At 43.6% G+C, this 17,452-nt stretch overlaps 1 protein-coding gene across 1 annotated transcript in view; it reads left to right on the plus strand.

The window, feature by feature from the left end:
* Positions 1-362: 362 nt before the first annotated feature.
* The window catches only part of LOC138288490 (intestine-specific homeobox-like), an 82,732-nt gene continuing 65,642 nt past the window's right edge, over positions 363-17,452 (plus strand). The window contains exon 1 of the mRNA XM_069230042.1: positions 363-1,201. Coding sequence (XP_069086143.1) covers positions 1,030-1,201 — 172 coding nt within the window. The 5' untranslated portion in view covers positions 363-1,029. The remainder of the gene's footprint in view (positions 1,202-17,452) is intronic.

Consider the following 17,452-nt stretch of genomic DNA (forward strand, 5'->3'; position numbering starts at 1 on the left):
GTGTCTTTTGCTCGCAATAAATGCTTGAGGCAGAAGAATAAGCCCCGGCCCTCAAAAATAAGAGCTGGTGCTCAGCACCGGAAACAACAAGCACAAATTAAGCACTGGAACTATCAAAGCTAAGCAGGAGCCAAGAACAAATCAGACAAAACAGGCGGTTACCGACATTGGAGAGAGGCCGCGCTACAAAGCAAAGAAAACCCTGAGCAGAGATTAAGGCAATAAAAAGAAGGAGCGCCAGCACAAAACATGCCTTGCATTGTTATTCCGAGGTTGGGTTCGGAAAACCACGGAGTGCCTGTAACGCTTTGTTTCTTTACGTGTTGCTGGTCGTAGGTGCAGAGCCTGACCCTGTCCAGAGAATCCGGAGCAGCGGCCAGGCGACACCGGAAGTGGTTTGTTCGCATGGTCACTCAAGGAAGCGAGCTGGAGGCAGGTACCTCCATAGTTGGAAGGTACAATCCAGAAGGTACTCACCTCTCACTGTCTACGCAAGAAGCAGTGCGTAGAGGAAGAGGAGAAGGCCACCAGGAAACCAGCAAGTTGAGGCAAGCACTGTACACCACCCACCACTTGCCTGCAACGTTTCATAGATTTTTTCACCTTGTGAAAGAAAATAATGACGGCACGAAATGTGGGCAGCCTTCGGAGCCTCATATGACCTTTCCACCAAATGCAAATTAGGATACAGTATTAATTACTTGGTAAAACTTGGGAATTCTCTTCTTCATCACCGTATATTGCTAAGAATTGCTCGATTTCTTTTGGTCGATTGCAGCATGATCATTACCAGTGCAACCCTTAGCCATTAAGGGATGTCTTGTGCAACAGGAGTCGTGTGGTATCTCCAAAGCTGTGGATTCCTCTGAGTACTGACTCCGCCTCCTGTGTTGCAGAAGCACTATTCCATCCAGAAGAGAGTATAGAGTGCTACCTGCGAGATGGTGATAAAAGGCAGTGGCTCCTATAGGCAGCTAGAAGCGCCCAGCTGAATTGCCAGACATTTACCGCTTGAGGGAATTTGTGGTTATGGATATGTGTGGTCATCAGAAGAAAGCCATTTTGTCCTATTCTATTGAGGAGATTTTGAGGAAACCTACAGTCCGCATGCACCTGGTGGACAGCAGCAAATCCACTACCTTTGGGGAGAATGCCACGGAAGCAGGCGTGCCGGGGCCCGATCCCACTAAGAAACTTAACAGTGAGTACAAGACCTGTGATTCTTATTAAGTCTCACCTCTGGGCAGCACTTGTCCATTGTTGAAGACCTATTGTGAATAATACAATAGATAGAGTGGGTTCTGGTTCAGCCCCACTCATGATTGGGTGGGGCTCCCGTCTATTGCACTTCTTGTTCTTGATTTGATGGGTTTCTTCCTTATTCTTGTTTTTGGATTGAAGCCGAAATAGTAATTGAGGACCCCAGTCTCATTGTCTCTCTATAGTTTGTACTTTGATCATTAATCTCCTTTGCAGTAGAATGATCCCCTACATCTTTCCACTGAGCGTTTATCTTTCCTATATGGCTTTTATTTTACATCATATCTTCCTCTCACTAGCCCTCTTGCACTAAATAACCCTAGTACAACTTAGTGTCAAACTCTAACTAGCCCTTTCTCCTTACTTTAATCATGCTATTGAATGCATGTGCCGTATTGTGCATGCATCTATTCATTCCCTTACCACTAAAATGCCTGTTTTACATCTTCCTAATTAGAGTTCAAATTTCCTTGCAAGGCCTTGATCCCTTCATTATGTTGGGACTTGCACTATGGCCCTTCTTTGACATCTCCCTCTCAGTCTCTTTCACCACATCCCTCTGGTTCGTAACCAAAACTCTCCTACGAGTGTGTTGTAAAGGCACCTTGAGATGGAAAGTTCTGCCTACGAATTGCCTCTCCAATCAAGGACCACAGTTGTAGGACTCATCGTCCCATGTGATCAGACGCACTTCCCATAATCTTAAATTCAGGGGGTTTCTGAAATCATTTTTTATCCTCTGATTGATCAGCGGAACTCATGCTGCATGCCTGCAACACAACAGCACTCTTCATGTTCAGAGATACTTTTTAGTGGTGAATATTGCACTTTATAATCTTAGAAACTACAATATCATATACTAGGGAAGAAGCAATTGACACTAAACAGCTACCTCACTAAAATACAGTGGTATAAGGAAAGAAAAAGCAGCTATTGTCTAACCACATGTTATTCACCAGATCATCTGTACATCAGCGTCATACATCATAGATACTATTTAGCTAGATATCTCCATTTATATGATGACATTGAATTAACACTGGACCCAACTTTTAACATGTGTCCTATTTTATATTCTAAACCCCTAAAGTCCACACCTCTATATTTTCCTTCATGGCTCTGACTGTCGTCTGCTTTACTTTCTGGGCTCTACCCTTCCATTCATACAGCATCTCTCTATCCCACTACATCTCTAGTTTCTTCCTTCCCTAAACTTTGTTCCTTACTATCTCAGCCTTTCTCCATATTCTTTTAAGTACTTCTTCTTCTCCTTTTTCATGTCTTCTAATTTCTTCCCTCCCATGTTTCTTTTATTGACCCGTATAAGTCAAGCGCTCCTCATCCACCACTCACCACTGTCTTCAAAGCCTTGTCCCTTCTTCCTTTCCTGTAAACTCACTCCTTATTCCTTCCAAAAACCTCTGTGGAAACTGTGTGTGACATACGTCTGAAGGGTTTCATTTCCTTCTTAGTGTTCACATTACAGATGAGTTGCCCCATTACGACCCAATCAGCATTACGCAGCCCTATATGGATTACAGGGGACATTCATAAGAGCCCCATACTGTCTTATTTTTCATCCTGTCCTGTATTGAGTATCCATTTTGAATGTGCAATTACTATATGATGTCCTACTACTCATATAATTATTACACATACTCATATTAAAAACATTTAGCTAAGTTAATTTTCAAGATATATATCACAAGCAGTGTCAAAAAATGGGTGTCTCTGTTAAACTAAGACATTTCGTGCTCTGACCAGATTGTTGCGGAAGTCTAGAGCTCCCGGTTGTCTTCAGAATGCTCAAGCTGCTCTTTAAGTCTCTGAATTTTCATCATCAAAACTCACCTTTTCAATTTGAGTGAGTTCTGGTCTTGATTGTTGTAAGAATACTTTTCTTTTGCAACTAGAACCCCCAAACCCTCAAACCTCGCAGTGTGAATGGCTTAATTCCTGCACATGCAGCACCGACAGTGTTTTTGAAAATCCTCAGAAAACATAAAACATTAATCATGGGAACTGCATAATAAATTATGACAGCCAGTAAAAATAAACTGAGCACACCCTACCACCCGCTTATCCTTCCTCGGTCACACCACCAAGTGTTGTGACCAAAAATTCCAAATGCAGGTAACAAATACAACCCCCTTCCAACCAAGCTCTCCTCCTGGTGTATCATGAAACCCATTCGATAAGAACACGATGCCACCATGCAATGCAATTACAATACAACACAATGCCTGGTCCGTACCCCTGTGCCGCCTTAAGCGACCTAAAGAGTTCAAGCAGAAGCAGCACAGACATTGTCCAACTAGCTACTGCCTTCGTCCTCCTCTTTGACTCTACGCTCTTCATTGACTGCGTATTGCCCAGTTTAAGACGCTTCACATGGCAAATCGGGGGGTTTACTGCAAGGGGCCCTCTGCTAGCGATAGCTAGGTTTTAAGTGGAACTCTTCAACACATAATGTGAGTACCCATGAGAACCAGTTTCATAAAGTGTCTGGAATTATACCTCTTTACCCCCATCATATCTAGCTCAGGAATATAGACCTCACTAACATCACTTCCTTCACATAATACTTTTTCAGATGTTATTAGGAAAACAGACCAATGTGTCAATACTACAAACTTGTGATTGACATACTCTTACTCCTAGGAGTACCTAGTGTAACCCTTAGGAAGTTTAGAACCTATCAGGCCCCTTTTGTTTAGAGATCTCATTGGCCCACGTGATCCGAAATTCACCCCAAAATCGTATATCCAGGAGTCACGCTGGCAGCTAGATTCTAGTATATATTTACTAAGGAAATATACTCTCCAAATCATGTAGTAAAATTTACTCTTCAAATCATGTCTAACAAAACATAACACACTAGGCGAGCTTATGCCGACACAAAACAACTGCCTCCCTGCAGAACATTATATTGAAAGATTGGACAATTACTGGCCAGTGATAGTGTGGCTCACATGTTAATCACCAGATAATTGCAAACTAATTATCAACGTCATAAAAGGTAAATACTATTTAGTGCGCTTTATTTGATGATGATTCGGGCAAAGGTCGGAAACATGTGGCTTTTAATTAAATTACTGTGGTCCTAGAGAGAAACTACTATATAAACATACATCAAAAAATCAGTGACCTGCAAATTGCACACACGGCTCTGCAGAATGTAGATTAAGATGCAGGTCAGTTGCCATTAGACTTGAAACTGAGAGCTGCAGGAACAAACTGGCGGATGGTGAATTTTTAAAATGGTGGGGCAAATACATATCGCGTGGTTAGCCAAGCGAAAAGGGCAAAGAAAGCCCCTCTTCACCCCAGACTGTGGACCTGGGGTTTCTTTACCCGGAGAAAAGCTTTGAGAAAAAGGAGGCCAAATTGTGCACGGTGCATGTGTTGTTAAAAATAGAGATATTCTGAAAGAACATTAATATGTTCATGGCCATATAAAAAGTGGGTGGTGTAGGAGGCTGGACTGGCTTGTAGTGAGTACCAAGGGGTACTTGCACCTTGCACCAGGCCCAGTTATCCCTTATTAGTGTATAGGGTGTCTAGCAGCTTAGGCTGATAGATAATGGTAGCTTAGCAGAGCAGCTTAGGCTGAACTAGGAGACGTGTGAAGCTACTACAGTACCACTTAGTGTCATATGCACAATATCATAAGAAAACACAATACACAGTTATACCAAAAATAAAGGTACTTTATTTTTATGACAATATGCCAAAGTATCTTAGAGTGTACCCTCAGTGAGAGGATAGGAAATATACACAAGATATATATACACAATAGCAAAACTATGCAGTATAGTCTTAGAAAACAGTGCAAACAATGTATAGTTACAATAGGATGCAATGGGGAAACATAGGGATAGGGGCAACACAAACCATATACTCCAAAAGTGGAATGCGAACCACGAATGGACCCCAAACCTATGTGACCTTGTAGAGGGTCGCTGGGACTATTAGAAAATAGTGAGAGTTAGAAAAATAACCCTCCCCAAGACCCTGAAAAGTGAGTGCAAAGTGCACTAAAGTTCCCCTAAGGACAAAGTAGTCGTGTTAGAGGAATAATGCAGGAAAGACACAAACCAGCAATGCAACAACTGTGGATTTCCAATCTAGGGTACCTGTGGAACAAGGGGACCAAGTCCAAAAGTCACAAGCAAGTCGGAGATGGGCAGATGCCCAGGAAATGCCAGCTGCGGGTGCAAAGAAGCTTCGACTGGACAGAAGAAGCTGAGGTTTCTGCAGGAACGAAAAGGGCTAGAGACTTCCCCTTTGGTGGACGGATCCCTCTCGCCGTGGCGAGTCGTGCAGAAGTGTTTTCCCGCCGAAAGAACGCCAACAAGCCTTGCTAGCTGCAAATCGTGCGTTTGGCATTTTTGGACGCTGCTGGGGCCCAGGAGGGACCAGGAGGTCGCAAATTGGACCTGAAGAGAGAGGGGACGTCGAGCAAGACAAAGATCCCTCACTGAAGCAGGTAGCACCCGGAGAAGTGCCAGAAACAGGCACTACGAGGATGCGTGAAACGGTGCTCGCCGAAGTTGCACAAAGGAGTCCCACGTCGCCGGAGACCAACTTAGAAAGTCGTGCAATGCAGGTTAGAGTGCCGTGGACCCAGGCTTGGCTGTGCACAAAGGATTTCTGCCGGAAGTGCACAGGGGCCGGAGTAGCTGCAAAGTCGCGGTTCCCAGCAATGCAATCCAGCGAGGTGATGCAAGGACTTACCTCCACCAAACTTGGGCTGAAGAGTCACTGGACTGTGGGGGTCACTAGGACAGAGTCGCTGGATTCAAGGGACCTCGCTCGTCGTGCTGAGAGGAGACCCAAGGGACCGGTAATGCAGCTTTTTGGTGCCTGCGGTTGCAGGGGGAAGATTCCGTCGACCCACGGGAGATTTCTTCGGAGCTTCTGGTGCAGAGAGGAAACAGGCTACCCCCACAGCATGCACAAGCAGGAAAACAGTAGAGAAGGCGGCAGGATCAGCGTTACAGAGTTGCAGTAGTCGTCTTTGCTACTATGTTGCAGGTTTGCAGGCTTCCAGCGCGGTCAGCAGTCGATTCCTTATCAGAAGGTGAAGAGAGAGATGCACTCGGCTGAGCTCATGCATTCGTTATCTGAAGTTTCCCCAGAGACAGAGACCCTAAATAGCCAGAAAAGAGGGTTTGGCTACCTAGGAGAGAGGATAGGCTAGCAACACCTGAAGGAGCCTATCACAAGGAGTCTCTGACGTCACCTGGTGGCACTGGCCACTCAGAGCAGTCCAGTGTGCCAGCAGCACCTCTGTTTCCAAGATGGCAGAGGTCTGGAGCACACTGGAGGAGCTCTGGACACCTCCCAGGGGAGGTGCAGGTCAGGGGAGTGGTCACTCCCCTTTCCTTTGTCCAGTTTCGCGCCAGAGCAGGGCTAAGGGGTCCCCTGAACCGGTGTAGACTGGCTTATGCAGAATTGGGCACTTCTGTGCCCAACAAAGCATTTCCAGAGGCTGGGGGAGGCTACTCCTCCCCTGCCTTCACACCATTTTCCAAAGGGAGAGGGTGTCACACCCTCTCTCAGAGGAAGTTCTTTGTTCTGCCATCCTGGGCCAGGCCTGGCTGGACCCCAGGAGGGCAGCTGCCTGTCTGAGGGGTTGGCAGCAGCAGCAGCTGCAGTGAAACCCCAGGAAGGGCAGTTTGGCAGTACCAGGGTCTGTGCTACAGACCACTGGGATCATGGGATTGTGCCAACTATGCCAGGATGGTATAGAGGGGGCAATTCCATGATCATAGACATGTTACATGGCCATATTCGGAGTTACCATGGTGAAGCTACATATAGGTAGTGACCTATATGTAGTGCACACGTGTAATGGTGTCCCCGCACTCACAAAGTTCAGGGAATTGGCTCTGAACAATGTGGGGGCACCTTGGCTAGTGCCAGGGTGCCCTCACACTAAGTAACTTTGCACCTAACCTTTACCAGGTAAAGGTTAGACATATAGGTGACTTATAAGTTACTTAAGTGCAGTGTAAAATGGCTGTGAAATAACGTGGACGTTATTTCACTCAGGCTGCAGTGGCAGGCCTGTGTAAGAATTGTCAGAGCTCCCTATGGGTGGCAAAAGAAATGCTGCAGCCCATAGGGATCTCCTGGAACCCCAATACCCTGGGTACCTCAGTACCATATACTAGGGAATTATAAGGGTGTTCCAGTAAGCCAATGTAAATTGGTAAAAATGGTCACTAGCCTGTTAGTGACAATTTGGAAAGAAATGAGAGAGCATAACCACTGAGGTTCTGATTAGCAGAGCCTCAGTGAGACAGTTAGTCACTACACAGGTAACACATTCAGGCACACTTATGAGCACTGGGGCCCTGGGTTACCAGGGTCCCAGTGACACATACAACTAAAACAACATATATACAGTGAAAAATGGGGGTAACATGCCAGGCAAGATGGTACTTTCCTACAGGTGGCAGGAGTCCCTTCCAGATTTTGAAGTTGGGGGCAGATTGGACAATATCACTTCCCCTAGATTTTGAAGTATAAATAAACAGTGTAGACACAGCCTGTCTCTCCTAGGCCAAATGCCTAAGTCTCCTTGAGGCCATGTAAACTGAGGAGCAAACTCTGGGGAGGGGAGGTAATAGGCTCTTTGTCATTTAATTGTGTTAGTTTAGATGTTTTGCCTCTCCTAAATTCGTTCTGCTAAGCCAGAGAAGCCAGTTGAGTAACAGAGGCAGAAAATGCTATTTTATGTTAATGCTACTGCTGGGTCAGCTGAAGAGAAAAAGATTGATTTTAGAAAAGGCTTAACAGCACAATGACAGACCATAATTAAAGATTTAGCAAAAACTAGGAGGTCTCGCAACCCCCACAGCATTTGCAATTTAGCAAGTAGAAGCTTCAATAATGCAGCATACTTTCAGACAGGCAAGCTCTGCCTCTGCTTGGTTATTAGTGCCTGTAGACAGATTATAAACACAAAAGAACACCTTTAAATTTCATGACTACAAGAGTGTGCGTGCATGTGTGTGTGTGTGTGCACCCGTGGGTGTGGTGTTGATAAGTATAATTATTGAAATCTGTATAGTAAAACAAATTGAATAACAGTAATTGAATGAGTGTGCACCAAGCATTGATATTTGGGGCCTCAGTATGAGTCTGACGGATGGGAAAGCCCGTCCGCCAAACTCCCGACAGGGTGCACGCCACCTTCGTGAGGACCACCCCATTAGACCTATGAAGAGTTTTCTGCTAGGTTGTCGGGCGGAAAACTTGGTTTCCGTCTGCTGGCCTTGCGGGAAACAGGCTACAGCATTGTCTCCAGCTCATAATTGAACCAGCGGAAATGCTGTAGCCCACAGGGTGCACCAGCACCCTCACAATGTTCAATGTCTGCAAGTCATGCCGAGTGCATGGGAAGTGCAGGGCCCCTCCGTGCCCCCGACTCCAGTTCTCCGTCTGCCTTTTCATGGTGGTGAAACCACCATGAGAAGGCTGGAGGAGAACAAGGTTGTGATCCACAGGGCAGTGCCACATGCAGCACTGCCCTGGCGCATTACGATCTCCAACACCGCCACGCCGTCGGCATCATGGATCCTGGCGGTTCTGGTAGAACCCTGGTGGTCTGACCGCCAAAGTCTTCATGTGGCGGTCCGACTGCCACAGCAGTGGTGGTCCTGACCACCACCGCGAGGTTGGCGGTCTCATAATGAAGCCCTTCGTGTTAAATAGAAGGGAAAACTGCATGTCTACAGTCTCTAAACTGCGCATTATGCAATTGTTGGCTCTAATTCTAACTTCCCCACTTGACCAAATTGTGTGATCCTAAACCCTATCGCTTTATTTCACTGGGTACCCATCCAGCTTGAGAGACTATTTAACAAACTCTGTTCTAGATACGGGCTCCACAAAATCATCACTTATATATTGTTAATATGAAATAATTTTGCTTAGCTTTTAACAGGAACATAGGCTATCTAACTTGATAACAGAAGAAACTGACACAGATTGGGTAACTTGTGGCTGTCAGGGCATGGGTATATTTTAAGGTGGAAGAAAATACTAATTTCATTAAATGGCTCCCAATACAGTGAGATGTCATATGTCCTTAACTAGCATACAGAGATAAGACAATCATTTTTAATTCTAAAGTCCTTATCATATTTTTTCGTGTCATTTTTTGTTTGATTTACATCTTTTGATGACTAAGCTCTTCTGCTGGCTCTTAGAGTCATCTCTCCCTAGAGCTGTTTGTGCCCCCCTCAGAAACTTAGGGCCTGTTTCAGTGTTTGGTGGATGGGTTGCTTCATCACAGAGGTGAGGAAAATCCGTCCATTATATCGCCAGTGCATTATATCCAATGGCAGGTGTAATATGGCAAACAGGACGTTTGTGTCCGAGTAACCTGTCCTCTGAACTGTAAATCTTCTACAGTTGTGAATAAGCTATTAGCTGGGACAGTGCTTAATTTGTAAATAAAAAGGTGCTGGTGCCCAAAGTCCTCCTCTTAAACACGCGGCTGCTGCAATTAAATGTGCGAGCTCGGAATAATGAGGCAGCTTAATCCTGAAGCCATCTCATCTCGGGCCTCTTCAATCCATATAAAGCCACTCCCTGCCCCTTCAGCTCTCTCCTGCAGCTTTCTGCTTTCTCCCTTTGTGACGCTTTTTTTTTTTGCTCAGTCTTTCCCAAATGAGTCTTTTGCTCACAGCAATTGCGTGAGGCAGAAGACGAAGCGCCAGCCCTCAAAAATAAGTGCCGGTGCTCAGCACCGGAAACAACAAGCACAAATTAAGCACTGAGCTGGGAGTTGATGCATGTATTGCCCATTCTTTCTTCCCCTGGCCCACTGCAGTCACATCTCAAAAGTGTGGCTTTTGTGTGCACAGCAAACTGTGCGTGGCAAAGCATCAGCAGCATACATGGAACACTGCCATGATATATCCGGTTTAAAGAGGACACGAGCACAGGTGGAGTGCCCCCCTCCTTGGGAACACCACATTATTGACCTGTCACATTTTCGATCTGAATAAGGATTAAAGTTAAAGTAATAAATCCTTATACCAGTTCATGAATGTGTGTTCTGAAAATGAACGATTTTAATTAATAACTTGCTGAATTATATTTTACTATTATAAAAGGCCATACGGTTGAATATTTCACTTTAAAACGCCAATGGAAATAGTGTAGAACAAGAAACAAATCAGGCATGTCTGACTTGTGACTGATTCTACCCCAGCCCCCTCTGCCTGTGAGAGACAATATCAGGGCAGGGAATCTTCTCCATTTCCCAGTACCCTGGTTCGTTTTGGATTGGAGCAAAGTTTGCCACATTTCAGGCCCGGCAATCATTTTACTGTTAATGCCGCAGCAGTACAAGCCTGTTAAAAAGCGTCCCATCGGGAAATCTCACCAATTCCTGAGGGTCTGAAGGGAAAAAATGTCTGCAGCTTAGATCCATTCAGAGGTTGCACTTAGCATGTGACTTGCTCTGATCCACACAATTGTGGTGCGGAATATGGAAGGCAGGATATTGAAGGGTCACAATATCATGATGACCAGTACATCGACAGCCCTAATATCGAAGAGGCAGGTGCATAGAGGGAGGTATGGATTTACTATTCGTAAGATTTATTCAAACAGTATTTAGGAAAACTTGAGATTTCACCATGTCAGTAATGTGCAATTGATAAATGGAACAAGGAATGTAGTTAATAAGCTGGTAACAAATGGTAACTCAGTGCTTACTTTTGGAACGATCAGTAGTCAGATAGGTTAAATCACAGTGGTTGCAAAGCACCAACTAGATCCACCCTCGATGTGTAGCGCTCCGTTACCCAAACACTCCATTGTTAATGGCATGCCTCTGGCGGTAATGAGCAATTCCTAATGCCACTTTTTGTTTATCCACATTCATCTTCTTTTATCAATTCATAGATAGTGTCCACGTTGTTTCGCAACTGTGTTATTGTGCTGTTGGAGATGTCTAAACCAGGCTTCTCCAAAGAGTAGCTCGTGAGCTACTGGTAGCTCCCCCTTGTGTGCTGAAGTCAACTAAATTAGAAGCTTGTGCTTAGTTGAATTAATATATGTATACCAAAATCCCAAACCTTGTATTTGAGACACAAATGTTTGTATTTTTAGAGCTCATAAACTGATGTGTGGAGAAAAATGATTGAATTTGCAAAATGTACATAAGGCTGATGTTTGAGAAAGAAATATCAAATAGTGTTGAGGAAATGTACTACTAGTATGATTAACTTGGTCACCTGTGGCTGTCATGTAGTGCCCTTGTAGAGGCATTCCAGGCTGACAAAGCATTTTCACATTTCTGCTAGCAATGTGCCTGATGCAGTGAAGTGATCACTGCTGGTAATTTTCGCATATGGTTGTTATTAATGTAATCTTGTCATGCAGTAACTATTACATCACAAAAGATATGAATAGCTTTTGAGAATTTTATTGACCATAAGTAGCTGTTATTATAAAAAAAAAGGCTGGCAACCACTGGTCTAAACCATGTTTAAACAATAACATGTTGCAGTAATGAGGCATTCTTTTCCTGTTCTTATAGCAACGAAATACTCGATTTATTAGCGCTGCACACTACATCTTTCGTTGATTTATCAAAACGCTAGGGATAGCTGAAGTGATATCATGCACCTTTTCGCCTTAATACAATAATAATGTAGTGACATCATATGACCTTTGACTCTGAACCTTCCCAAGAAGTGATGTCCCATGACTGTAACCCTGATGACATCATAATAATTGACATCACTAAAAGTTCCGTAATACGTGCATGGTTAAAATATCAACATAACTCAGACACAAGCCTATATGAGATTTCATTTATGCGAGGATGCTGAAATGATATGAGAGGAGAGCTCTCCTTTCTGTGTGTATTACATGAAAAATTATGCGTCGGAGAGGACGTAGTGCCACAGAACTCAGAATAGCGCTGGAAACCTAATTTAGTTGTACCTCAGGCTGTCATGATTTAAAAGTACACTGTGTACTGCAACAAGAAATGTATTGATAAATCATAGGGAGAGGAATATAAAGAGATTTAAAAAAACAATATCAGCTATATTCACATTTTTGTTTGATCTGGACAATATATATTAAATATGAGCTATGTTATTGGCTTAAATTATTCATATTGGTAACGCATTTTAATTTATGATAATTTGTAAGACACTTTCACTCCTGTGAACATATTTTTCATGTATAAACAACAATGAAGCAAGGCAATCATTTGTTTACAAATGAGTTTGTTTTTTACTTTATTTTTTTATTTAAACAGAAGACTACGCACTGCACTGCTGAATTTATTTATTTTACAAAACCTGAAGTGTAATGTCGGGACCCCAGTGGAAGCGCCAGAAAGTAAGCGGTGGTCTTCAAGACACTGTTTACTGATAGCCTTATAGGCCAAGGCCTCATCACAAGAGAGCTGCCAGTCCTGGTTCTGAGGAAAACCTCCATTTATGCCTGAACCAGGATTCCAACTCGGGTGCAAATTGCACCCCTTGAGGGATTTGGTCAAATAAAACCCGGTGCAAATCACGTAGTTCGCATTTTGACTTTGTGTGTTTCTAACCAGGAGGGGGGTGCATGTACCATTAGCATATTACCCCACTCTTTGTACATTTAGATGTTCTGGGTATCCGCCACAGCTAAGGAAAACTTGTGTTTTATTCATAGCTTCTTGAAGCTGCCCCATAGAGTTCTACACAACAGTTGTTACTGTTAACCAACTCGTTTTAATGTCCTTGAAAGAGGAAACGACGAATCAGCTGGACTAGGATTTGAACCTTTGACCTTCAATTATCTCTGCAGCGGGTGCATTAACCACCTGACCTATCTGCCTGCTGTTTAATGAAGGAACTGCAGATAGTGTAGTTAGAGAGGCAAAGTGCTGAGTTCATCATTGCCCGCACATTTGTCTTACACGCAGTAAATACAATTACACGCTTTTAAACGAAGAGCTAATGCGCTGCTCCTCGGCAGCAGAATGTTCATGACTGTGTCATGGACATCAGGGTTTCTCCTTGACCTTATAATTGCAAATGCAGGTTGTAAAACCCTCTGTGATTTTGAGATTCTCTGTTTTTATAAGACCCTGCTAATTAGCTAATTAGGATGTTTGATGCCCGGCGGGTTCACGGTAAGAATGCTGCATTGGATTTTGCATTTAGATACACCATCTGCATAATGAGAATCCGCACACCGCCCCCTTCTCCCTCGTGGCAGTCCTGCTTGCAAGGGGTGAGTCAATGTCCGACATTCCTCTCATATTTTGAACAAAGTCCTCCCCCGGCCACATGCCCGGCCCACATTCTCCAGAAACTGCAGGCCTGATTCACAAAGCGGTTTCAATGAGCTGGTGTCTTACTACTGTCACAGGTGTGACATACACCTGCATTTATAGACCTAGAAGGTGTGTCTTACCTCAAGTTTGGTTGTGATTACTCAGGAATTTCCAGTAGTCCGTGCTTAATTTGTGTTTGTTATTTCCGGTGCTGAGCACCGGCACTTATTTTCGAGGGCCGGCGCTTATTCTTCTGCCCTAAGCATTTGCTGCGAGCAAAAGATACATAAGGGAAAGACGGAGGAAGAGAACAACGAAAAAGCGTCACAATGGGAGAAAGCAGAAATCTGCAGGAGTGAGCTGAATGGGCAGGGAGTGGCTTTAAATAGATTTAAGAGGCCCGAGATGGCTTCAGGATTGAGCTGCCTCAGTATTCCCTGTTCGCACATTTAATTGCAGCAGCCTGGTGTTTAAGAGGAGGGCTTTGGGCACCGGCACGTTTTTATTTACAAATTAAGCACTGTCAGTAGTAAGGCTTGCTTACTTGTAATTTACAACGTTTTTCCCATAAAGAAGCATGCCTTACACCCGGAAATACATGGGTAATTTACACCTAGGCGTGGAGTAAGACAGAGAATGGAAGGACACTAAGAAAGGGGACTGTCTGAGGGGCGTTCTGCGGCAGTATCCTCTGACAAATTTTAGTGCCAACATTTAGGCGTTTTAGGGTCTGACTTTCATTAGTAGCAATCATTGATCAGGGCTGGGGAAACCTTCTAATCTTACTCTACGGATAAGAAAGAAGAAATAGCCCTGAAAGGGGCGTCACAGCCATTACAACGCAGCTGTTTGCCCGACTAGCCTTTACCACGCATGTGTTACAATGCATGTGTCATTACCACGAATAGCCTTTACCGCGCATACCATTACAATAAATGATCCTGTGATGTATGCGTGGTGATGCTAGTAAAGGCTATCTGCGTTGTTAGAGGAAGCGGAGAGATCCTTCCGTTTCCTCAAAACAACCTGCGCCGTGCCTCAGAGGAGCGGACTCTTCGTTTCATGAGTAAGGTAAGGGGGATTGGGCTGAGGGGTACTTTTTTAGGGCTTGGCCTGGGGGGAATACTGTTTTGGGGCGGGGGTGGTTTTCGGGCTTGGTGCGGGGTTGGGGGAGTTATTTTAGAGCTCAGGGCAGTGGGTACTCGTTTAGGGTCCAAGGCAGGCAACGGGTATTTTTCTAGAAGGGCTGGGTCCAGGTGGGGGACATGCTGGGGTCTTGTTTTTAGGGCTTAGGGCAGGGGTCGGGTAGCTTTTAGAAGGGTGGGGGTTGGGGGGTCACGCTTGGGTCCCGGTTTTAGGGCTTAGGGCAGGGGTTGGGCAGTTTTTAGAAGGGTGGGGGCTGAGGAGTTCGCACTGGGGTCCACTTTTAGGGCATGGGTTGGGTAGTCTTTAGAAGGGTGGAGGCCGGGGGGGTCGTGCTGAGGTCCGGTTTTAGGGCTTAGGGCAGAGATAGGGTAGTTCCTAGAAGGGTGAGCCCCGGGGCAGGGGGGGGGGAGCTAGGGGGGTATTGCGTCGGGATCCACGTTTAGGAGTCAGGGCAGGGGTCGCGGGCAAGCATCACCACACATATGCTTTTAACATATATGCTTTTACAACATAATTTGCTGGAAAGGCATGCGCAGTAAAGGTTATGCGTGGTAATGGCATTCTCATTGTAACGCATGCGTTGCAACGGAATGTGTTGTTGCGACATACAACCTGAAGGGGTCCTCTGCTGCTATGAACTGAGATTGTGTGCCAGAACGTTACAGTTGCTAATGAAGAACTTTCTGTCCCTTTATGCTGGGCCATAGGCTGGAGCAGAGCGTTTTTAGAAGCCCAGGTGACCTTTAGTAGAATGCCACCTATCATCTGGTTCTCTCTCATCCACCGCAAATTGGAAGATCAGACTGTCAACAGCGCATGGCCAGATTATAGTATTGATCTTTGTTTTTTGGGACTCCGTCAATCAGCATAAGGGCTGGCAGCATCCATGGCAAGGCTTAAGGGCGCTCCAATTCCAAACATTGTAAGGATGCTCCTTCAGAGCATGCGCATGTGTTATCTAGCATTATAGAGATTCCATCTAATGAGCCAATATTGGTCTGTTTGGTTCTGTGGTCCATAGAGGCCGAGTTCTGCTGATGTAAGGGAGCAGTGATTAAACACTGAGCACTGCAGCCATACACCCGGTGTTCCTTGTGCAAGAATCAGTAGTGAGAACTGATTCTTCTTAAGTCCCTTTTGGTCAAGGCCATGACACTCAATAGACACTAAATAGGAACAGGGAGATAACAGATGCATTACTGACCAAGAATCATCATTATTCCACATGGGATTTTGATTAAATATATTTTTGTGATAAACATGGTTGCCTTTTGCTGAGCAGGGACTCACCCTTGTGCAGTCAGGAGTTAGAGGAGGAAAGGCTGGAATGTGTATGTAAATCAACATTAGTTAAACCACTCTTTACAAATAGTAAATTCAAGGAAAACTGTTGTCACTCACAAACTCATATTCACACGGCCATCTGTTCAGGGCAGTACCCTTGCTTTCATTTGAAAATCAAGAAGTTCCTCTAAGAAGCCACACTTTGCATTAAGGTAGTATTTATTTGTTTGCTCTGGAAGGGTTCTCACTCATATGAGAAAAAACATCTCTACAGCCTGTAACTTATTAATAACCAAAAGCACTATTTCACAATGTACATTAGATGCATACAAATGTCTACATACGCACAATATGCACTTGGAGCCATGGTGCCTGCTGTTTTTGCTATTCACCATTTCCGAGTGTAGATTTACACCTAGGTGTAGTCTTACATGTCTCCACCCCCTCAGAGGGCAGAGCCTCCTACAAGAAGATTTATAAGTGTAAAGTTACTGCTAGTACATTTCCACACGTAGGTTGAGATCTGTACTAGGGAGGCATAAAGTGTAAGGAAAATTATTAGAGTTTATTATTCTTTTAAAAATGAAAAATATTTTAATGCATTATATAAATGTAAGTTAATTTAAAAAATACTATGAACCTGTGACTGATAAAATAAAGTTACAACCCATCAACTCATCAAATTAAATCCTATTAAATAATTAATTTAAAGATAGTAATTTGATTTATAAACATTTCAAAAACTGTGATCAAAACAGAAAAAAACCACCCTCACTAAAATTTTTGTTATTATGAAAAATGTAGTAAAATTTGTTCGACGTTGTTTTAAGTAATTTAAATTACTTTTCATTTTGGTAAAATTATATATTTATTTTATTTAAGTTTATTATGACATTTATTTTAAAATAAAATAATTATTTAGTATGTATATATAATATGTTTCACATAAAAATACATATTTTAAATCTCGAAATAATTAAATTAATTTAGCACTAGTTCCTATGAGGTGTTGTTTTATTTCCCTGCCTCCATAATTTTCTACGGGAGTGTGTTGCATTACCATTGGTTGGCCATGTGTGGTACTTAAGTTACTCCAAGTCTGCGTTGGAGTACATTTGAGCCAGATTTGACAAACGGGGCTGTTGTAACTTTAAGAGTGTAGACAGATAAGTTTATTGTTCAGTTAATTAAAACCATTATAATAATAAATCCGATAGCATAAGGAAGTTGATCTATGTTTAAAAAATATTTTTATTAAATGTTGCAGGTATGGGTTACAGTTCGCCATAATACATTTTCAAAGTATGTACCTTGAATATTGCAATAATCGTACATTAACACTCCAAAGTCACATCTTCTATCTAGTAAACTACAATACTAACTATTCACAACAGTATGTTATTCACCTAGTGTACCTTATACAACGACCGTCCAGCTAATTCCACAAGTGAATGC

Source organism: Pleurodeles waltl, chromosome 4_1 (genome assembly GCF_031143425.1).
Source record: "Pleurodeles waltl isolate 20211129_DDA chromosome 4_1, aPleWal1.hap1.20221129, whole genome shotgun sequence".
In the NCBI taxonomy this organism is placed as follows: domain Eukaryota; kingdom Metazoa; phylum Chordata; class Amphibia; order Caudata; family Salamandridae; genus Pleurodeles; species Pleurodeles waltl.